Source organism: Schistocerca serialis, chromosome 2, assembly GCF_023864345.2.
Source record: "Schistocerca serialis cubense isolate TAMUIC-IGC-003099 chromosome 2, iqSchSeri2.2, whole genome shotgun sequence".
Taxonomy (NCBI): domain Eukaryota; kingdom Metazoa; phylum Arthropoda; class Insecta; order Orthoptera; family Acrididae; genus Schistocerca; species Schistocerca serialis.
In genome coordinates, this window is record NC_064639.1 from 981,320,891 (window position 1) to 981,342,606 (window position 21,716).

At 39.3% G+C, this 21,716-nt stretch overlaps 1 protein-coding gene across 4 annotated transcripts in view; it reads left to right on the forward strand.

The window, feature by feature from the left end:
* Window positions 1-1,381: 1,381 nt before the first annotated feature.
* LOC126458396 (ubiquitin carboxyl-terminal hydrolase 45) overlaps window positions 1,382-21,716 on the forward strand; it is a 199,213-nt gene continuing 178,878 nt past the window's right edge. For 3 of the 4 annotated variants that reach the window (XM_050095404.1, XM_050095406.1, XM_050095407.1), the window contains exons 1-3: window positions 1,405-1,566; window positions 6,632-6,762; window positions 7,049-7,188. In XM_050095404.1, coding sequence (XP_049951361.1) covers window positions 6,666-6,762; window positions 7,049-7,188 — 237 coding nt within the window. In that variant the 5' untranslated portion in view covers window positions 1,405-1,566; window positions 6,632-6,665. Of the gene's footprint in view, window positions 1,567-6,631; window positions 6,763-7,048; window positions 7,189-21,716 lie in introns of all 4 variants that reach the window. The other variant, XM_050095405.1, reaches the window with a different exon arrangement.

Genomic DNA, 21,716 nt, shown 5'->3' on the forward strand with positions numbered 1-21,716 from the left:
TCCAGCACACAGTTTTAATATGCTAGGAAGTTTCATAACAACGCATATTCCGCTAGAGAGTGAAAATTTCATTCTGGAATAATAATCGATGATAACAAGTTACGAAGATGGTAATAAACATAAAAAGTAAAGCTGTCTTCAGCTGGAACGTTAGTTTGAGTGCCACAGTATTTTACTAGGCCTAGTAGATGGTACTATAAAACTGGCTCTGACACCTGAATAAATTACAAGAAGGAATAATACTAAAATAACTTTTGTCATATAGACCAGTTGGTAGGAGATGCATTGGAAATCCAAGAAAACATTTGTAACAACTCACTACACGACAGGAATATCCTAACTGCCTACTCATCAGAAGAAAAATAAGAAGGGCCTATTGGAGATTTTACGAACTTACCTTTTCCAGACATGTGAATTGTTTTACCCAGCCAGACACAGTGGATCTAGCGTTTAACAAGGAATCTAAACTACAGAACGAGATTATTATTCGCATATTATACTCAAAGCATAGACAGAAGAATCTCTGATACCAACCTGGCATTGAACTCACAGGTTTGAGTTTATAGTCTGATTCTTACTCAATTAGCCATCAAGCTACACTCAGTGTAATTTTTCCTATTATTTTGATAATTTATTCTCGTGCTTTAACATTTGTCACGTATTTATGAATCTTAACAAAGAGCACACATAAGAGGTTAGCAAAGTAGGCGAAGAGAAAAGCACTCCTTTACTTTAGTTTTTATTGCTTAGTACGTTAATCATTTGTTTTCTGAACATATCTAACAACAATAAACTTGGCCCAAAATTGTACAACGGAGCCGAAAAAAATTCGACTTGTGGGTAATGAATATTTTGATAGAATTAGTGGTACCCATATGTTGAAAACTTAATGAAAGGTTCGTCTCTCAACTGCGAATTTTCCTGTACTGTTCCGAATACGTATTTATATTTTATGGCACTTTCCCCAAAGCAGTTTTGTATAGACCAACGACTATATTTCATTGCATGTCAAGTGACGTGACTCCTGAAGAAGACCAAGGATTCATGTGCTGAGAGATTTTTTTTTATTTTATTGGCTTCTTGTAGCAAAACAACACAGTTGGAGAAATACGCATGTCGATTATCTATGGTTTATGATTTCTCAATCATATTAGTAGAATTTTGTCTGGCATCCACACAGGCCATGCTTTATTTCATTCCTCACTCAACTAGTGCTACATCTGTAGCACATTGAATATGGAGGACGCCAAAACTTACCAAATAAAAAAACAGTTTTTGTTGCAGGCTAACCAGACACGATATCTAGTAACTACATTTGAAAGTTAGCGCCGTTTCACCAGAGATTAACTCTTTAGACCTGCAAGCACTGTTCTTGTAACCCCTCTGATAGTTGCCATGAGGTTGTCGTACGAAGGTGATGGTGTTCGTGATGCCCAACTTTGGAACAGATATATCAGTACAGAATTAAAATAATGACATTTTCTCGTAAGTCGATAACTTAAAAAAGGTGAAAGACGTTGTCAGCTATTCGTGTGGAACTGTACTATCCTGTCTAAGCGAACGCTTGTGAGTAAAATGTTGTAGAATGGTTACCGAAAACCCTACTTGTGGCACACTGTTAATTGAAGTTACTCCGTACAAAAGATAATTGATGTTGGTGTAGTCATCGAATGCCAGATTGGTCTATAGTCTTGCAGGCTTATGTTGTGTCTATACTGTGAACATCTGTGAGTGAGCACTTCTAGGGCTACGTTGTGTTGTTGTGGTGACACTTAATGGAAGGTGAATTACCACTGCCATCGTTTGGTGTGGCACTTCTCGTGAAAATTGATTCGTGACATTTAGTGAAGTAAACAAGTAATTGTCATTCCCTGTGGTCAAAATGGTCAGACTGAGCATGAGACAAAGCACCTTAATATGTCTTAACGCACCTGAGGAATACTGCACGTAGCAGTTGCTGCCATTCGTAACATTTTCGCCTGGATGCATGGTGCTCTATTATGTAAACAGTAACAAGGCAGATAATTATTTTGATACTGTTCCTACAAATTGTGCTAGTATGCCACCCTTCTAAACTATGTCAATTTTCTTGCGCGTTTTAAGGTATGCGTCCCCCTTCCTGAATTTACAGAATCTTTCGAGATTGTTGTTAATATTACCTCTATTCCTTATCCGCAAATGTGGCTACTCGGGCACGTTAGTTCATTGGTATTGTAGTTAATTTGCAGTCAAAGACATCAAAGGCCAATTACCCACCTTTGACGCATTATTTCTCAGCGTTTGAAGATCAGTTTCTTAACACAAAATTGTAACTAGCCTTGAATAACAAATAAAAAAGCTATTAGAGGACATGATGCTGGATATGTGGCCAGTATGTTCAGTATGTTGATATTGCAGTGTCATATTTCTTTTCATAAAGAAAAGTGTTTATAAATTGTTAGAAAAGCACCAGTTGGCTAGTGTAGAATGAATTAGCTTGAATTTAAAAACGTCCACTTTGGAACAGTCTTACATTTATCTAATCTGTAAAGAGCAAACAATTATTAATTTGAGTTTCGTGCTGACCAACATACTATGATTCTGCTTAGTTATGTTTTTGTTTAATGAATAGAATAGCTTTTCATTGGCATGGCGACTTATAAACAAATTATCTGAGCCTTTGCTAGCTGTATGCATGTGGGCCTATATTATTTTACTGATGGCAGAAGAGTGTACTTCCTTAAGTCATTTTCCACCATGGTTGAATTAGATATGTGCTATATTAATTTTACCAATTGTTCCTGCACATATTTGCACCATGATTGGGCTTCACTGTGCTTCAACTTTGCAAGATTACACTTTTTCTACCAGTAGCTCTGAGATTGAGTGAGTGCTAGATGAAACAGTGCAGGTGTGTGTTCTTATTTTGGAGACTTTACAAAAGTTGCAAAACAGCTTAACCACTGGGCTCACGCTCAATGTCAGAATTGCAGAATTTATCATCTGATCCTTTGAAATTGATTAAATATTTAGGGTCAACCGAAGCGTCAGATTCCGCTCATCTGCTTTGACCCATGATATAAGGTGGTGTGGTGTGTGACGTCATTACGGCGCGGAATTTGAGTTGGTTGTGTTTGTAGATGTTGCCTTGTTGTGTTTTATGGCGCTCTCTCTCTCTCTCTCTCTCTCTCTCTCTCTCTCTCTCTCTGTGTGTGTGTGTGTGTGTGTGTGTGTGTGTGTGTGTGTGTGTGTGTGTGTTTTTTTTTCTAAGTGAAATTTGTTGGTGGTAAGTAATTGTTTCTTTGGGTCTGTTTTTCTCGAGTTGTGATGTTTTGTGTATTGAATGTGTTTTAATTTACGTAGGGATGTTTGAGTTTTTAATTTTTGAAGTGTTGTGTTTTTGGTTTTGTTTTTCATAGTTGATGTTGGTTCTTACGTATCAGTAGTTGTAGTTGACCTATATAGGTGTTTTGGTACCGTCAGCTGTGGTCAAGGGGAATATCTGATTCCAATTTCCGTAGTTTTTGCTGTAGGCGTTGGTATTTTGGTATCGTCAGCTGCCGTTGACCTATATAGGTCAAGGGAAGTGTCCGATTCCTGTGGATTTTGTTGTCATTATTATTATTATTTTTTTTTTTTTCCGTTGTCTTGTGGTTTTGGGATGGTGGTGAGTTTTTTTTAATGTTATATTTAGCTTGTACCCTCCCAAAAACCCCCCATTTCCCGCGGTTGTCCCATCAGTTTGATTGTATTTTTGGAGGGAGATGATGTCTTATTTATACGTATTTTCGTGTTTGTTGCCGTGTGTATGTAGTGATATCATACAAAAACCCCCAATTTCCTGCTGTTGTCCCGTTACTTTGATTGTATTTTTGGAGGGAGATGATGATGCCTAATTTATACGTATTTTCGTGTTTGTTGCCGTGTGTGTGTAGTGATATCATAGGCGCCATATTGGAGTCGCTTAGATTAGCCATTTCCACCGTATTGATGATGTCATGGGACAAAGCAGACGGGTGGAATCGGACACTTCCATATTCCTAATATTTATCTACTTGTCATAATATACCCACAGGAATCTTTGTTCCCAAGCACTAATAACAACTGCGTTTTCGGTAATAATGCAGAAAGCTCCTCAGCAGCTTTGTATGGGTGTTGAAGAGATGCTGGTTCTGGAGGGGCAGGGGGTTATGCAAGAGGCATAGGCATTCGTATAAGGAATGAGTGTTTTGGAGAGCACTCCATCCCAGTCATGCATTTTTTTGCAGTTGGTGATTTGTTTACATTCTATTACGGTTTCTCTGAATATACTTTGGAGTTGACAGTTGTTCATAACAAAAGGTACATTAAATATGAAGGGAACACAGAGCCTGGTCTGTGCTCCAGATCAATCAGTTATCATAATCTTTATTTTGTATTCACATTTGTTAGTTTCGCCAACTCACAAGTGAATTATCACCTTTCAGACTAACTGATACCTTGGCTCGACTGCTGATTAGACTGTTGACAGAGCCAAGATTTTGAAGGGGACTTACTATTACCACACACTGACCCGATACAGACTCCATTTGAGCTTATTCTTGATGTGGAGAAGACCTGTTACCACACTTCCAAGCAAGTCATTTCAGGACACAATGTTGTTAAGTTGATATTACTGTGTTCTAATAAGTTTGAAAGTTGGCCTGAAGATCCGTAATGATAAAACTGAAACAACAGGTAAATGACACACTGTAAACAAACTTGTACAAATTATTAATAAAGTTATTAAACTGATTGATGGGACAATTAAAGATGAGTGGGTGGTTAAGGAAAGAAATAAACAAGAGTAAGTGGCCTGGATGGTCTTTATAAAATAAGAGGAGCTGTCATAACTAAGCCTCTGGTGTGTCTAAAAATCAGTGTTTGCTAATTTAAACTCACAGCAGAGACTCGTGGAATTTTATTATTAAAAAAAAAAAAAACAACCATTAATTACCTGAGAATTGCTTTCCAGATAATGGAGTGTGGTATGTTAGGAATTGTGGAAGAGATAGGAAAGTAAACGGATAGATTAGCAAATATGTTGGAGTGGAAGATTTAATTATAATTATAAAGGAAATAAAAATGCTGGTACCTGGATGTACAACTGTATTATTGGATGATATCGTATGATTAAATTAAATTGTGATAGTTTCAGTGATTAGAGTGGTGGGGATCAGGCATCAGCCAACCACAGCTTTCTTTGATGACAAACATTCTTTGCGTTGCTTGTTTGATAGCTAAGTGCAGAGAGAGGTTACATGAGGTAGAGGTGGAGAGCCAAACACAGAGTGATGGCTTGTGTACATGGAAAAGCAGATTCGCCCCTCCCCCCAACCCCTCCACCCACACTACTGACATCTGTCAACAACAAATTTATTTTGAGCTATAGAAGGACCAAATAAACTCCTGCTTTCTGCACAATTCTCAGAGAATGCTTCACAGAAGAAGATTAAATATTAGGCATTGTGTTTCCTTAAATTTCAGGATAATTTAATATGTTTTTCATTAAGTGATCGGCCTTTCTGATGCACATATATGGTAGGAGTTATGTAGTGACACCCCTGTTCGCTTTTCCCTTCTGCTTATGGTCTAATGAATAGTGCAGTCCATTGGTGTATTCTTTGAACTGTGACATATGTTTCAGACACAGCGCCTATGATGTTTCTTTGTGTGTCTAATAAATGTCATAAGAGTGTGGACCTATATCTCATGGTAGTTGGCTGGAGCATAAACAGGCGAGAACTTGAGACTGCCTGAGAAAGGAGGATTTGAATGTGAGCCACCCCCATGTCCCTCTATATATTGCATCCCACCTTGAGTAAAAGACTGATTTGTAATGCAGTCCATTATGTAGGTTAGACTGAAGCTGACAGTTTGGTAGTGAGTTGAAGCTAATGAGTGTGACTACAAAATATTTTGGTAACAGATTGACCTGTAGCAATGCCGCAGTTCTGTATTTACTTAATCTTTAGTGCACTTTTTTCATAAATAAGTAAATACATAGAAGCTATAATACGTATTAGGCAAGTCCCTGACAAATATTTTTTATTCACTGAATTTCGTTTTCAGCCAAAACTCCCCTATACTCACGAGGGCCCCAGTAGTTTGTTAGTTTTTGTTCTGGAGATGTTGTGTTTGCTGGAGATGTCATCCAGTAGTTCTTTCTTGAGGCACAAATATCTGCCATGTTGACATCGTTGTTGGTGTGATATCATGATTTTTTAAAAGTGTATGTGTGGTATATGTTGTTAAACATGTGTGAAAAGACTAGTTGGTGATTTGTGTATTATTTAATACAGTTTCCTGAACTTATCTTGCGGTTTCTGTTTCGATAGTGAGAAATGAGTTAAATTTGGAGTCATCATAGACCAAGGGCTTCACTATAGATCAGTTTCTCTATCACAATTCGTATTCCGTAGTCACATTAATTGCTTTACCAATTCCATACCATAGTTCATCGTAATCTAGACTTTGGTCTACGTTAGAGGTCAGTCTGTCAACCCAAACAAGGTATCGGGAGGGTGGGGGGTGGAGGAGGAGAACACTTTCAGTCCCTCACTCAGTCTTAGCTGTAAATGGTTCCATGGTGAGCTTTTGTATTGGTGTGTAACACACATTGTTTTACATTCAGTTTTCAGGTAGCCAGAGCACACTTAAATTTTAACATGGGAAAAAAGAAGAAGAGCCGTCAACAAGAGCCATCCTTGCAAAATGGAGCTGATTCAACAGATTCTAATGATGAAAATCAGGCTAGTGCTACAGGTAAGAGTGTGTATTCTACATTGAGCTTATGCTTTGCTTAGTTTATGGCTGTTGTGTGATGATACTCAGTGTTGAAACAATAGTTAAGGAAATATTGTTATATTAATCAGTAAGAGTGTTAAACCGTTACTTAGATTTATGTATGAACTGTTTTACAAAATGTAGGACGATGATGTACAAATCTGTAGTTTAGTTTTGCAGGAGAAGTTTATAGTCAAAAGTATTTAAATTTCTTTTCAGTTGTTTGTTCAGTTTTTGATATTATTGAAATTTTTTTTTAATGCAGGTGGTAAGTGCTGTCCCCATGTGACAAAAGCAGTTGACTTCACAAGAGTGAAGAAGGCACTGAAACCAGGAGGCATAGCAAGTGAATGTGCAGAATGTCTAAAGAGTGGTGCTGGGGCAACAGTATCAACTGATGGAACAGTAAGTGGCTATTACTACCCACATGTTAAGCCACCTTCCGTTTGGTAAAATTTAGATATGCTAGAGGATGGCCCAACTTGTGAAATAATTATAACACAGGCGGATAAGTACAGAAGTATTGGTTAAGTATTGGGCACTGTTCTAAAAATTCAGAACTCCTGTACTTAGTGGTGGCTTTCTATGTCAATATATAAATGAAAAAGCATCCCATTCATTTGACATCCCAGTTAGTGAGTAGTTTTAATTTAATTTTCAAGGGAGAGCAACAAATTGAGTGTTTTTTTGAATTATTTTTATTTCTGGTGTGTTCCTTCAGTGTGATTTGTTGGACAGGCTGTAATTAAATTATAACAGCATATGATGATTTGAGTTTTATTTCTTGAATAAAACGAAGACACTTAAAAATTCCAGACACAGAACATTTCCTTGAAAATAATGCAAACACATGCAAAGGTATGCAAGACTGTGTTCTGATCAGAAATGGCAAAGATCATAAGACATTAGAAATGCAAAGACACACTATCAGCACAACAAGCTATACTGTGCAACACTACCACTCTTGTTTGCTGATTGTAAAGACACAATCAATAATTATATACAATCAGATAGAAACTTTTCTTTTGACTGTGATTTTGTGAACATATTTGCCAGTTGATCTACTGACTTCAAGTAAGAAACAAGAATAGAATAATCACTCAGTTTTTTAAAATGTAATTGAACCTCTTATCAGTATGTTTAATCCTTTTGTGATCATCATTGTTTCTCATTAATTGTAATGCAGTTTGGTTGTACACAAAGTGTAGTGTTGGTTGTTCCATGTTAACTCCAAGCACCTGTAATAATGTGCAAAAATTTGTAAAATGACTCTTAGTGTTCATTAAAAAATGACGATCATTCCACTTGGGACCTGTGGAATGGTACATTAGCTTACTTGTTTTAGTTGTAAATATTTGTCGTGTATTGTTGTTTTTCTGACATGTTCCACATCCTGGAGGACCTCCTCACTACGGATCAATTGGAATGAAAGTAAATCTAATCTAAAAGCCAGTTGATGAGCTGTATCAGATGCTCCGACATACTCTGCTTCTGTTGTGGATCTGGCAACACATTTTTGCCTGTGAGATGACCATGTCACAGAAGTTTAAGCTTATTGCCACTGTATTTAACACCTTTGTCTCTTGTACCTTGGAGATGCTTCAGAATGTGCTTAACAACAGTTGAGTGCTCAGGCCCAGGGTTGTTAAAGAAAAAAACTGACTGACTTGATTGACAGAAAACATGTCACGTCTTGTCATTGTGCAGCAAACATCAGTCCACCTACAGCCTCATGAAATGGAACATTTTCCATAGATTTCTGATCTTCATTTGCTGAGCACTGTCCTAAATGCAACTGTAAACTGCAGTTAGTGGGTGTTGCGTAGGACTTGCAATTGTTCATGTGAAATTTTTCTAAGGGGTGACTAATGTACCCCTCATTGCAGACAAAGTAACTGGGATTGCCAAGCACAGTTGTAAAATGAGTTTTGTATTCTTCATGTATTTTATTTATAGTTGTTGTTGATTTACTCATAATTAGTCAATCGTCAACAAAATAGATAAAAGCAGTTCTTGGCCATCAGTTAAAGCACAAAATACACAACTATCTGAGTGAAGCTGTTTGAAATTGAAACACTTAATAACTGGAAAAATTTTTGATTCCGACATTGAGGACTCTTTCAGTCTGTAAATGCTTTTGTTTAAGTTGCAGACTAAGTTTGCATTTTCACAAATGAAACCTTCAGGCTTTTTCATGAATATATCATCTCGCAAATCACCATTGAGAAAAGCAGGTTTCACATCAAATTGCTTCACGACAATATAATACACTCCTGCCAAAACCAAAAAAATGTGAACTGATTCATACCGAACAACAGGTGAAAACATTTCTCTGTAATCAAGTCCAGTTTTCTGAGGATACCCTTTTGGACACAACCTAGCTTTATACCTCATTATGCTACCACCTGGTTTAGTTTAATTTTGTAAACCCACTTACAACCAACAGCCTGGTGATATGGAGGTAGACCAACTAAATTCTCCCTATTATTTAGTGCCAATGATGGCATTTGATCTTTCATTGGTTTGTGCTACTCGTCAGTCTTTGGGTGCCATCACCTTCCTGAAAGCTTGTGGTTCATCAGTGATTGCTGCATGAACCACATAATTTTGGAAACAAGCTGGAGAGCAAAGTTTGTAACGGTTTCTAAGATTTGTTCCTGACTGAGCAGCCTTTTCAGTAGCATAGGATCCGTGGTCTTGCACAAATTCCTCTTCTGCAGCTGTCAGGAAGTTATACTTGTATGTAACATTCTTGGGCCTGAGTGTTGTAGTGTGCTCTGTGGCATTTTCATTGAAAACCACATCTCGTGAACAAGTTATCTTCTTTGCTGTGTTATCATACAGCCTATAATTGTTACTGTAACCAACCATTACCATCATCTTTGATTTACTTTGAAATTTGGACCGAAACTGTTTGTGAATCTGCAAAAAGCATTCAGCACCAAATCTCATCATATGCTTTAATGATGTTTTCTTCCTGAACCATTCTCATAAGGCACCTCATCACTGTTATGCATACAAAGACAGCAATTTAATGTACAGACTCCCATGTTGACAGCTTCTGTCCAAATTATGTCTGGAAGACCGAATTGATAAGCATTGTGAGAGCACAATCCACTTTAGATCTGATTTCACATTCAACTTTACCATTCTGCTCTGGTGTATGTGGTGAGCTGGATTCATGGATGATACCAGTCTTCTTGAAATGGTTATGAAGTTAATCATTAACAAATTCTGTCTGAATATCAGTCCTTATAACTTTAAGCTTATTCCTTGCCTGCCTTTATACAAACTGTTGAAACTCTAAGAACACAGAAGCGTCATAAATTTTGTTCTTGAGAAAATATAGAAATTTATATGAAATACAGTCATCTTTAAATACAAGAAAATAGTTAGCTCCATCTAATGATGTGTGTTGCATCTTTCCACATACATAAACATGAATAAATTCTCCTGGAGCATAGGCATGAGTCTGAAAATTTGATCTAAATCCCTTCCTATGCAATTTAACATACTGAGAGAGAAAGTTACTTAAGGCATTTTATTTTATTTCTGGGATCATATCACAGTCAGCAATTTTCTTCAAATTTTTGAAATTTTCATGTCCCAACCTCTTGTACCATAGCAGAGGTAAGTGAGAAGATGCACAATTTGCTTCTTCCATATTGTCCGTTCAAAATAACATTCTGTAACATTGATTTTCACCTGTTACATTACTTGCCACTAGCCTCATACTAAAGACCTCAATCTTATTATTATTAAATGTGACTTCCGAACTTTTACTGCCTACATATCCCCTTGAAAATAGATTTTTTTCCCTCCCCCCTCCATATAAGATACATACAGTGTAACCTCCAGTGTATGAGGTTCCCATGCTCCATTAACTAGTGCATTTAACTTCATTGATCAAATATCTTCAGCAAAGGCAACTGAATTATCTCCTATCCATACAGGAACTTCGAACTTCCCTAATGGTTTGAGCATTAAAGACTATTCCTAGTGTGACTTCGTGTGTTTTGACCTAGTGCTAACAGCAAGACACAGTATCACAATTAGTAACCAAAATGTTCCTCATTTCTGCACTCTGAGCTTGATGTTTAGCTTCTTGATTTTCTCTTGAAAATTTCATCAGTCTTTCGTGCAGTCAGCCTTATAATGACCGTTCTTTTGACAGTAATATCAATCAGCATTCTTCTTACTCACAAACCTTTTGCTTAAAGTGCTTTGCAAACACTGATTCTGATTTTTAACCCTTTTGTGATTACCATTGACAGCAATGAATGCAGTTGCCATTCTTCACTCGTCTTGCTGTTAAATTATCAAACGTCTGCCTGCTTTTGTCACAAGAGTCTCATGCTATAACAAACCAACCATGTTTTATCAGAACTCTGCCTAAAGCTTTAGCAGTGCTGTCCGTCTCCTACTGGTACACCAAAATCAGCAATGGGGCTGTGCCAATGCTTCAACTTTACTAATACATTGCGCTGTAGTATCACATAGTGACATCTTATAATCAGAGAACTGTCATTTCAATGCTACTTTATTTATTGCAGATTACTGCTCATGAATTACCTTAAGCCGATTCCATGTACCATTTGCTGCAGCACACGACATAACAGTTTCAGCTGGTCAGATTCTGTACCAAATAAAATAAAAAGCATTGCTTTTACGTTAAGCTCATCCCACAAGTTCTGTGCATCTGTGTCTTCACCATATATTACATCACTAATGTCAGCAGCCTCTCGTAATTTCTCAACTTGAAACATAATTTCCATTTGATACTTCCATAACTAAAAATTACTTTCATCAAATTTTTGTATGTTGAAAAGCTTCATTCAGTTTATCTTTTACATTTTCACTTTCCAGGTAAAACACTTGATGTAATTGAACACATTTTCGAGACGAGATTGACGTGAAGAAAATAAAGCATTGCGACCAGTAAATTAACATGTTTTTCTAGGCCCATAAACTATTGGACAGGTGATGATTAAATTATAACAGCATATGATAAACAAGTTTTAGTTTTTGAGTAAAAAGGAGACACTTAAAAACTCGAGGCACAGAACTTTTTTTTTTTCATTCAATGCAAAAACATGCAAAGGAAGAAGACGGTGTGCTGGTCAGAAGTGGCAAAGGTAGTAAAATATCAGAAATACAAAGAGATTATATCAGCACAACAAGCTATACTGTGCAACATGATTATTTTATCAAACACGCTTCCTGTGATAATGGACTCAGATCTGAGTTGAGTTTTTAAGGATTTTTGCTGTCATCACGATCAGCTTGTCACATTGATTGATTTTTATCGGACCTAATGCCCCATTCTATGATGATACTGAAAATTGACAGGCTTAATCAGAGCATTGTACCAACAAAACAGAAAGCTCGTGGAACAAAGTTACAACAGTATGGTCAACTATGAAAGGGGCATGTGAAGTATGTTGATGAAATAGCTACACTTTTAGCAATCCTATACAACAGCTTGCTTGATGAAAAGCTCATGCTCAAAGACTGGAAAGATGAGTAGTTCATATCTACCAGTACACAAAAAGAAAATAGAAGTAATCCACTGAATTGTGTATATGTATAATTGACATTGATTTGCAGCAGAATTTTGTAAGCTACACTATGTTGCAACATCATAAAATACTTCACAGCAGACAATTTATTAGACACCGATTCAGAAAACATCATTCTTATGAAATACAGGGTTATTACAAATGATTGAAGCGATTTCACAGCTCTACAATAACTTTATTATTTGAGATATTTTCACAATGCTTTGCACACACATACAAAAACTAAAAAAGTTTTTTTAGGCATTCACAAATGTTCGATATGTGCCTCTTTAGTGATTCGGCAGACATCAAGCCGATAATTAAGTTCCTCCCACACTCGGCACAGCATGTCCCCATCAATGAGTTCGAAAGCACCGTTGATGCGAGCTTGCAGTTCTGGCACATTTCTTGGTAGAGGAGGTTTAAACACTGAATCTTTCACATAACCCCACAGAAAGAAATCACATGGGGTTAAGTCGGGAGAGCGTGGAGGCCATGACATGAATTGCTGATCGTGATCTCCACCATGACCGATCCATCGGTTTTCCAATCTCCTGTTTAAGAAATGCCGAACATCATGATGGAAGTGCGGTGGAGCACCATCCTGTTGAAAGATGGAGTCGGCGCTGTCGGTCTCCAGTTGTGGCATGAGCCAATTTTCCAGCATATCCAGATACATGTGTCCTGTAACGTTTTTTTCGCAGAAGAAAAAGGGGCCCTAAACTTTAAACCGTGAGATTGCACAAAACACGTTAACTTTTGGTGAATTGCGAATTTGCTGCACGAATGCGTGAGGATTCTCTACCACCCAGATTCGCACATTGTGTCTGTTCACTTCACCATTAAGAAAAAATGTTGCTTCATCACTGAAAACAAGTTTCGCACTGAACGCATCCTCTTCCATGAGCTGTTGCAACCGCGCCGAAAATTCAAAGCGTTTGACTTCATCATCGGGTGTCAGGGCTTGTAGCAATTGTAAACGGTAAGGCTTCTGCTTTAGCCTTTTCCGTTAGATTTTCCAAACCGTCGGCTGTGGTACGTTTAGCTCCCTGCTTGCTTTATTCGTCGACTTCCACAGGCTACGCGTGAAACTTGCCTGCACGCGTTCAACCGTTTCTTCGCTCACTGCAGGCCGACCCGTTGATTTCCCCATACAGAGGCATCCAGAAGCTTTAAACTGCGCATACCATCGCCGAATGGAGTTAGCAGTTGGTGGATCTTTGTTGAACTTCGTCCTGAAGTGTCGTCGTACCGTTATGACTGACTGATGTGAGTGCATTTCAAGCGCGACATACGCTTTCTCGGCTCCTGTCGCCATTTTGTCTCACTGCGCTCTAGAGCGCTCTGGCGGCAGAAACCTAAAGTGCGGCTTCAGCCGAACAAAACTTTGAGTTTTTCTACGTATCTGTAGTGTGTCATGACCATATGTCAATGAATGGAGCTACAGTGAATTTATGAAATCGCTTCAATCATTTGTAATAGCCCTGTACAGCTGAGTCTTTATTGACACAAAGTAATGAGTGCTGTCAACAGGGGATCTCATTTTTGTTGCACAATTATAGTTTTCCAAAATGCTTTTGACACAATTTTTCACAAACAAATTTGAATGAAATTGTGTGCCTATGGAGTATTGTCTCAGCTGTTTGATGTATTAATAATTTCCTTTCAGAAAGGTCATGGTTTGTAGTAACTGACAGGAAGTCATGTAGTGAAACCAAAGTGATGTGGGGCTGCCCATGAAAGTGTTAGAGGGTGTCTGCTATTCATAATCTATATAAATGATCTACTACACAATGTGAGCAGCCCTCTTAGATTGTTAGTGAGTGGCCGATGGTAACGTGTTCACGTCGCTCAAGGCGAAGGGCCAATGTGGAGACAGATTACCCGGCCTCGCCCATTCACCCTGTGAGTGGACAGGTGGCCGCACCTTCTGCAGCGTCTGAGCAGGCACATGGAGAGAGGGGTTTACAGTTTATTGAGAGCTCCAATGTTAGGTGCTTTAGGAGCCTCTTAGGCATATAGCATTCAGGGCTGGTGTGCACTCGGTATGTCTGCTGGTGGGGGGGGGTCTCATCCGAGATGTGGAGTTGGCCTTGCCAGTGGCAGTGGAGCGTGCAGGGTGCAGTCGTATGCAAGTTGCGGCTTATGTTGGCACCGACCACACCTGTCGGTCACACAGACTGACTCCCCTATGGACGATATAGAAATAAGCATAATTCTCTCTCTCTCTCTCTCTCTCTCTCTCTCTCTCTCTCTTTTTTTTTTCTAAACACCAGTTATTGTAGGTCTAGCTTAAAATCCTCTTAATAGCGACATACTTCCAAAAAGCTTCTCATCTCCTATTAGACCCATTTAGGAGTGGAATATCAGACAGTCCCTTTTTAAATAATTCCTACAGAATAAGAGCCACACCCTCTCCAAACTTCAAAGTTTCTATCCTAGTGGTTTGGGCTGGGCGATGATGAGTTAGTGAATCAGTCTGATCCTATTCCGCCCTCATTAGGGGTCGAATTTCCAAAACAGTTAAACACGTAGTTTTTCATCTCTAACCAGGAGCAGAACACCATTTTTAGAAGATTTCACTTTAAAAATGCTTTTACAATGAAATATTTTCATAAAATGGTTCAGTCCCTAAATAACCCCTTTGGGGTTGAATTTCCAGAAACAGTGGCATGCGTATGTTTTATTTCTAACTGGGAAGCCAAATAGAAATTTTCATAGATTTAGCTTCAAAAATGCTTACACAATGAAATATTTGCTTAAAAACTTTCATCTGCCATTTTACCTCCATAGGGGTTGAATTTCTAAAAACAGTGAAACACGTTTTTTTGTTATTTCTAATTGAGAAGCAAAATTTTTAATTTTTGTGCATTTAGTTTGAAAGCTTTGATAATGAAATATATTCATACAAAATCTCATCCCCTATTTCATGCCCTTAGGGGTTCAATTCCCAAAATACTGAAGCACATCTTTTTTTATTTGTGACCAAGAAGTCAAACTACCAATGGTCATAGAGGTAGCTTTGAAAATGCTTTAGTACTTCCCTGTTTCAGCCATAGGATTAAATTTCCAAAAATGCTGAAACGCACACTTTTTTGTTTCTGACCAATTTTCATAGGTCTGGCTTCAAAATTGCTTTAATAGCGACATTTTTCAGAAACAACTCGTAATCCCCTATTTCACCCACTTAGGGTTGGAGTTTTGAAAAATACGTTTTTAAATGACCGTCCAGTATAAGATTCACACTTCTCGAATTTAAAGTTTCTGTCATTTGTGGTTTGGGATGGTGGATGATGAACGAGTCAGTCAGGACATTACCTTTTACGTGTTGAGATTACAATTACAAACAACTTACACTGGGACAGTCACATAGAAACTGTTGTGGGTAAGATGAGCCAAAGAATACTTTGTTTTGGCAGAACACTTAGAAGATGCAACAGATCTCCTAAAGAGATTTTCTACACTACAATTGTCCATCCTTTTCTGGGGTATTGCGGCATGGTATTGGATCTTTACCATATGTGATTGCCAGAGGGTACTGAATAAGTGCAATGAAGAGCAGATCGCTTTGTAAATATGTAACTGAAATAGGGAAGAGTATATCACAGATATGATAAATGGATGGTTGTAACGATCATTAAAACAGACACCTTTCATTGTACTAAGATCTTTCCATGAAATTTCACTTACCACCTTTCTCCTCAAAATGCCAAAATAGTGTGTTGATTCACACCTACATAGAAAGAAATGACCATCATAATAAAATAAATCAGAGCTTTCCAGGAAAGATTTAGGTTTTCATTTTTCCAGTGTGCTATTCAGAAGAGAAATGGTCAAGTAGTAATTTGAAAGTGTTGCCTTGAACTGTTTGTGAAATACTTTGGTGTGAGTGCAGAATAGTCATGCAGATGTAGGACAGAATGATAATGTGCAACATATCACACCTCTCATGTCTGAGAATGAAACTTTTAATAAACCACCAAAGTTAGAAAGAAAAAAGAAAGAAAAAGAAAATGAGTCACTCGCTGTCAGTAGTTCTAAAGTTAAATAAAATTTTTTTGTAGACAATTACTCCCCCACCTCCCACACCAGAGTTTCCAAAAATTTGAGAGAAAGCTTTGTATTACAGAGTATTGATGCATCTCAGTACACATGACTTGTCAGACAAACAGTTCCATGTCAGGGAAGGTGTACCCCACAAAAATGTGATTTATTCTTTTTCATGTGAAGCATTAGAAGGCTAGGTGGCAAGCTGTAGATGGAAGGTATTTTCTTTGATTCATACTTGGATCAAAATAACATAATGACTTGCAGCTAGTTTTTTACAGAACAGCTAACATAGCAACAACCAATCTGATCATTAATTTGGCCACACCTGTCCGTCTCCACAGCTGTCAAGCTGCTCTGTTTCCTCAGCTATGGTTACCAGTCAGATGTGGTAACAATTACTTTCTTAAAAGTGATAGTTTTGACTTTTGTTACATGCTTACTTTGTCTGTGTGGTGTCTCTCTTTTTCAGAATGTGTGGAGACAGCTGTGGAAGTTGATAAGAAAGACTGCCATTATCCTGCAATATGACCTCAGTACTGCACTTTAGCAGGGAACATGTGAATGTCCTCAATATGTAACCTCACAGCTGATGTTACCAGAGCCATGTTGCCCTTGTGCGAACAGCAAACTGGCACCATTCCCCCCTTTCCAAGCTTACCTGTCATTCACTTTGTTATTTTGATGCAGGTGTGGATTGTGTGGAACATTATCGGATGAGGAAAACAGGTCAACAAACAGGGAAGAGATTTAAAATAGCAACATTCATTCTGTGAACATTATATGAAAAATTATAGGAACTTGGTTAATACACTCCTGGAAATGGAAAAAAGAACACATTGACACCGGTGTGTCAGACCCACCATACTTGCTCCGGACACTGCGAGAGGGCTGTACAAGCAATGATCACACGCACGGCACAGTGGACACACCAGGAACCGCGGTGTTGGCCGTCGAATGGCGCTAGCTGCGCAGCATTTGTGCACTGCCGCCGTCAGTGTCAGCCAGTTTGCCGTGGCATACGGAGCTCCATCGCAGTCTTTAACACTGGTAGCATGCCGCGACAGCGTGGACGTGAACCGTATGTGCAGTTGACGGACTTTGAGCGAGGGCGTATAGTGGGCATGCGGGAGGCCGGGTGGACGTACCGCCGAATTGCTCAACACGTGGGGCGTGAGGTCTCCACAGTACATCGATGTTGTCGCCAGTGGTCGGCGGAAGGTGCACGTGCCCGTCGACCTGGGACCGGACGGCAGTGACGCACGGATGCACGCCAAGACCGTAGGATCCTACGCAGTGCCGTAGGGGACCGCACCGCCACTTCCCAGCAAATTAGGGACACTGTTGCTCCTGGGGTATCGGCGAGGACCATTCGCAACCGTCTCCATGAAGCTGGGCTACGGTCCCGCACACCGTTAGGCCGTCTTCCGCTCACGCCCCAACATCGTGCAGCCCGCCTCCAGTGGTGTCGCGACAGGCGTGAATGGAGGGACGAATGGAGATGTGTCATCTTCAGCGATGAGAGTCGCTTCTGCCTTGGTGCCAATGATGGTTGTATGCGTGTTTGGCGCAGTGCAGGTGAGCGCCACAATCAGGACTGCATACGACCGAGGCACACAGGGCCAACACCCGGCATCATGGTGTGGGGAGCGATCTCCTACACTGGCCGTACACCACTGGTGATCGTCGAGGGGACACTGAATAGTGCACGGTACATCCAAACCGTCATCGAACCCATCGTTCTACCATTCCTAGACCGGCAAGGGAACTTGCTGTTCCAACAGGACAATGCACGTCCGCATGTATCCCGTGCCACCCAACGTGCTCTAGAAGGTGTAAGTCAACTACCCTGGCCAGCAAGATCTCCGGATCTGTCCCCCATTGAGCATGTTTGGGACTGGATGAAGCGTCGTCTCACGCGGTCTGCACGTCTAGCACGAACGCTGGTCCAACTGAGGCGCTAGGTGGAAATGGCATGGCAAGCCGTTCCACAGGACTACATCCAGCATCTCTACGATCGTCTCCATGGGAGAATAGCAGCCTGCATTGCTGCGAAAGGTGGATATACACTGTACTAGTGCCGACATTGTGCATGCTCTGTTGCCTGTGTCTATGTGCCTGTGGGTCTGTCAGTGTGATCATGTGATGTATCTGACCCCAGGAATGTGTCAATAAAGTTTCCCCTTCCTGGGACAATGAATTCACGGTGTTCTTATTTCAATTTCCAGGAGTGTATTTCTCCAAGCACTGTGTGAGAAGGGGTTCGCTATACAGCAGATTTCGTTTTCAGTGTACTTACACTAGAACTGAGAGAAAGTGATAAATTCAAACATTCAAATCTAAATTGAAAGGTTTCCTTGTGACGCACTACTCCTGTTTTGTGCGGGTGTTCCTTGCAGTAGTTCAGAACTTTCCTCTGTAATGTGTTATTCATTTTTATACTATCTTATTTTTTTTCATGTTCTCTTGGTTGTTTATAGGTTTTATAAATTTTCTAATCAACCTTCTGGACAGGTCATTCAGGCACCAGAATGAGAGACGTTTGTCTTTCTCCTATCATCCTCACAACAGGTTGTTCCCTCTCATCCTGCAGTATGAGTGACCAGTCCATCAGTTTTAATTTCCTCCAACCTATACCTCTTTCCTCACCGATGAAGGAATTAATAGTTCTGAAAGCTTAAATAGTTTTATGTACTTTTGTGTGTGTTGGCAGTACTAAAATTGTTGCCTTGTGATGGTAGGTACTGTCCAGTGGTTATCTTGTAATTTTCTTTTTGTGCTTTGTGTTATCATCGCCAACATCGATATGGAAAGTGTCTGACACAAGAAATTTGATAGAAATCTTGTTTTTGAGAATATAAAATTAAAATGGGAGTAGCTCACTATCTATCTGTGAGGTGGATTTTTGCAGCATCGGAGCCCATTTAACGTGGAGGGAAGGAGGCAGGCAGGCAAGGCAGTTGAAAATTTTTTTTTTCTTTTTAGAATGCTGGCACATTACTGAGCGAGAGGGGGAGGGGGAAAAAAAATCGCGGCCTTTTCTATTTAATCTGGGAGACATTCCAGGTTGTGAAATGAAGGAACTTAAATTCTTCTTTGTAAATAAGGGAAAGGCTGAATGAGCCTTAATAGTTACCAGTGTTGCCATCATTAGCTGCAGAGACAGCTTTGGACCAGGTGATAAACCACTGCACATGTAACACGTCAGCCTCAGTCGCAAATAGAAACCAAACTTTACCCAGGTTTCAGCCAAAATAATTCGACCTCCTCCAGAAGCGAGTGACACTAAACTGCTGCATGCCAAAGTTTGGCCATGTCAAGTATAAAACTGTAGCAGCATAGTAACCAGTCATAATCTACATTACTTAGCTGAAGAGAAACAGCAGGCCCCACTGCGCGGACGCGGTCGGTAGGCCGCGAGAGCTGCACCGGAACTAAACGCGGCGAGCAGCTGTGTACCGAGCATTGCTGATAGTCATGCACATGCACACGTGGAAATACAGATACATAACTGTAGCTAACTTTACATTAGGAGTTGGATTAATATATCCATTAAAACCTTTAATTGCGTAACATGTAAAAGGACTTACTTCTGAGGAGACTGATACCCCTATAACAGATTTGGAGCGTGTGAGAAAGAATAGATATTACTTGGCAAAATTATTTCTCAGTTTTGAATACATTGCTCAAACTTCAGGCTAAGTGTTAGGTTTCCGAGGATCTTTTTTTGGCATATAACGCCATAATTACAGTGGAACAATGTACATGCATGTATATTGTGTCAAATTACATATTCTTAGCAAAACATAATGGTTGAGAGAAAGGCAGCAATGCCTAAATAGGGGTATTGGTCTCCTCAGAAGTAAGTTCTTTTACATATTACGCCATTAAAGGTTTTAATGGTTATATTAATCCAATTCCTAATGTAATGTTAGCTACTGTTAAGTATCTATATTTCCATGCACGCATGCGCATGACTATCAGCAATGCTCGGTACACAGCTAGCTTCTCGCCGCATTTAGTTCCGGTGCAGCTCTTGCGGCCTACCGACCTCATCCGCACAGTGGAGCCTGCTGTTACTCTTCAGCCCAAGTAATGTAGATTGTGACTAGTTACTACGGTGCTACAGTTTTATACTTGACATGGCCAAACTTTGGCATATGGTAGTTTAGTGTCACTTGCTTCTGAAGAAGACCAAATTATTTTGGCTTAAACCTGGGTAAAGTTTGGTTTCTATTTGCAACTGAGGCTAACGTGTTGCAAGTTCAATTATCACAGTTGCTGACAGGGCTGCACAATGTTAAAAATTCTTATATAAACCGCTGCCTTATCTGGACCTGAATCCAGAAAGCATCTTAGTGGCATGATAGTGTGCTTTTGGCTATTCAGCTGAGCTGTTGATTCCATTTTATGTATAAAATGAAATCAACAATTTAGCTGAACACGTGGAAGTGGTCCATTAATCAGTCATGCTGAAAGTGTCTGAGAAATCACCCCATAGTGGCTTTCAACTTCTATTGATCATATACAGGCCCCAGTAGAGGTGGCTTTCCAAGTAGGCTCATATTAGATGTAATCTTACTTTTGTTCAGACCGTAATCGTTCTTGCTCACACATTATCCTCCTGCTAGCTCACTGATTTCAGCTTCAAGGTATGTTGTCAGATTTATGTTCAATCTTTTATGCTGTCCTCACATGGAACATGTTCTTCATCTTAAAGCATGCCAGGTGTGGTGTCCGTTGTGGTTGCTGCGCACTCTGAAATGCTACATTCACAGAACTTGCTCCTCTTCATGATTTGCGACCTTGGCATTTTCCAACAGTAGTTTGGCTGCATCTCGCATGTAAATCACACGGTTCCTTTATGGAAATGGATGCTCATATAATAGGGTGCATTAATTGTCGAAGAAGAGTGGTGAAAATCTTGAAGAAGATTGTGGACTTGTTGATGGATTTGAAAAGTGAATTGCTGTAGAGGAACACTACATAATCCTGTATAGTGATTTGAGATACATACTAGTAAAGTTATTCATTAACTCAATTGAATCTGCATCCCATTTTCTGTTTTGAATTAAATATAAGTTAAAGTATAGTGTCTAATGTCAGTTCGCATATGCATAATATCCATATTTTTGGTATTGCATTGACTATCCTCACTCTGGAGTAATGTACTTCAGTAATTAAATTTCAAGATTTGTAATAGGAAGATGAGATTTTTTCAAAGCTGCTCACCATAATTGAAAAAGGTATTTGCCGGTAAGATACAAACATGAGGCAGCCCTAAAATGAAGAGATAGGTATATATATTTTACACAAATTTGATGATAA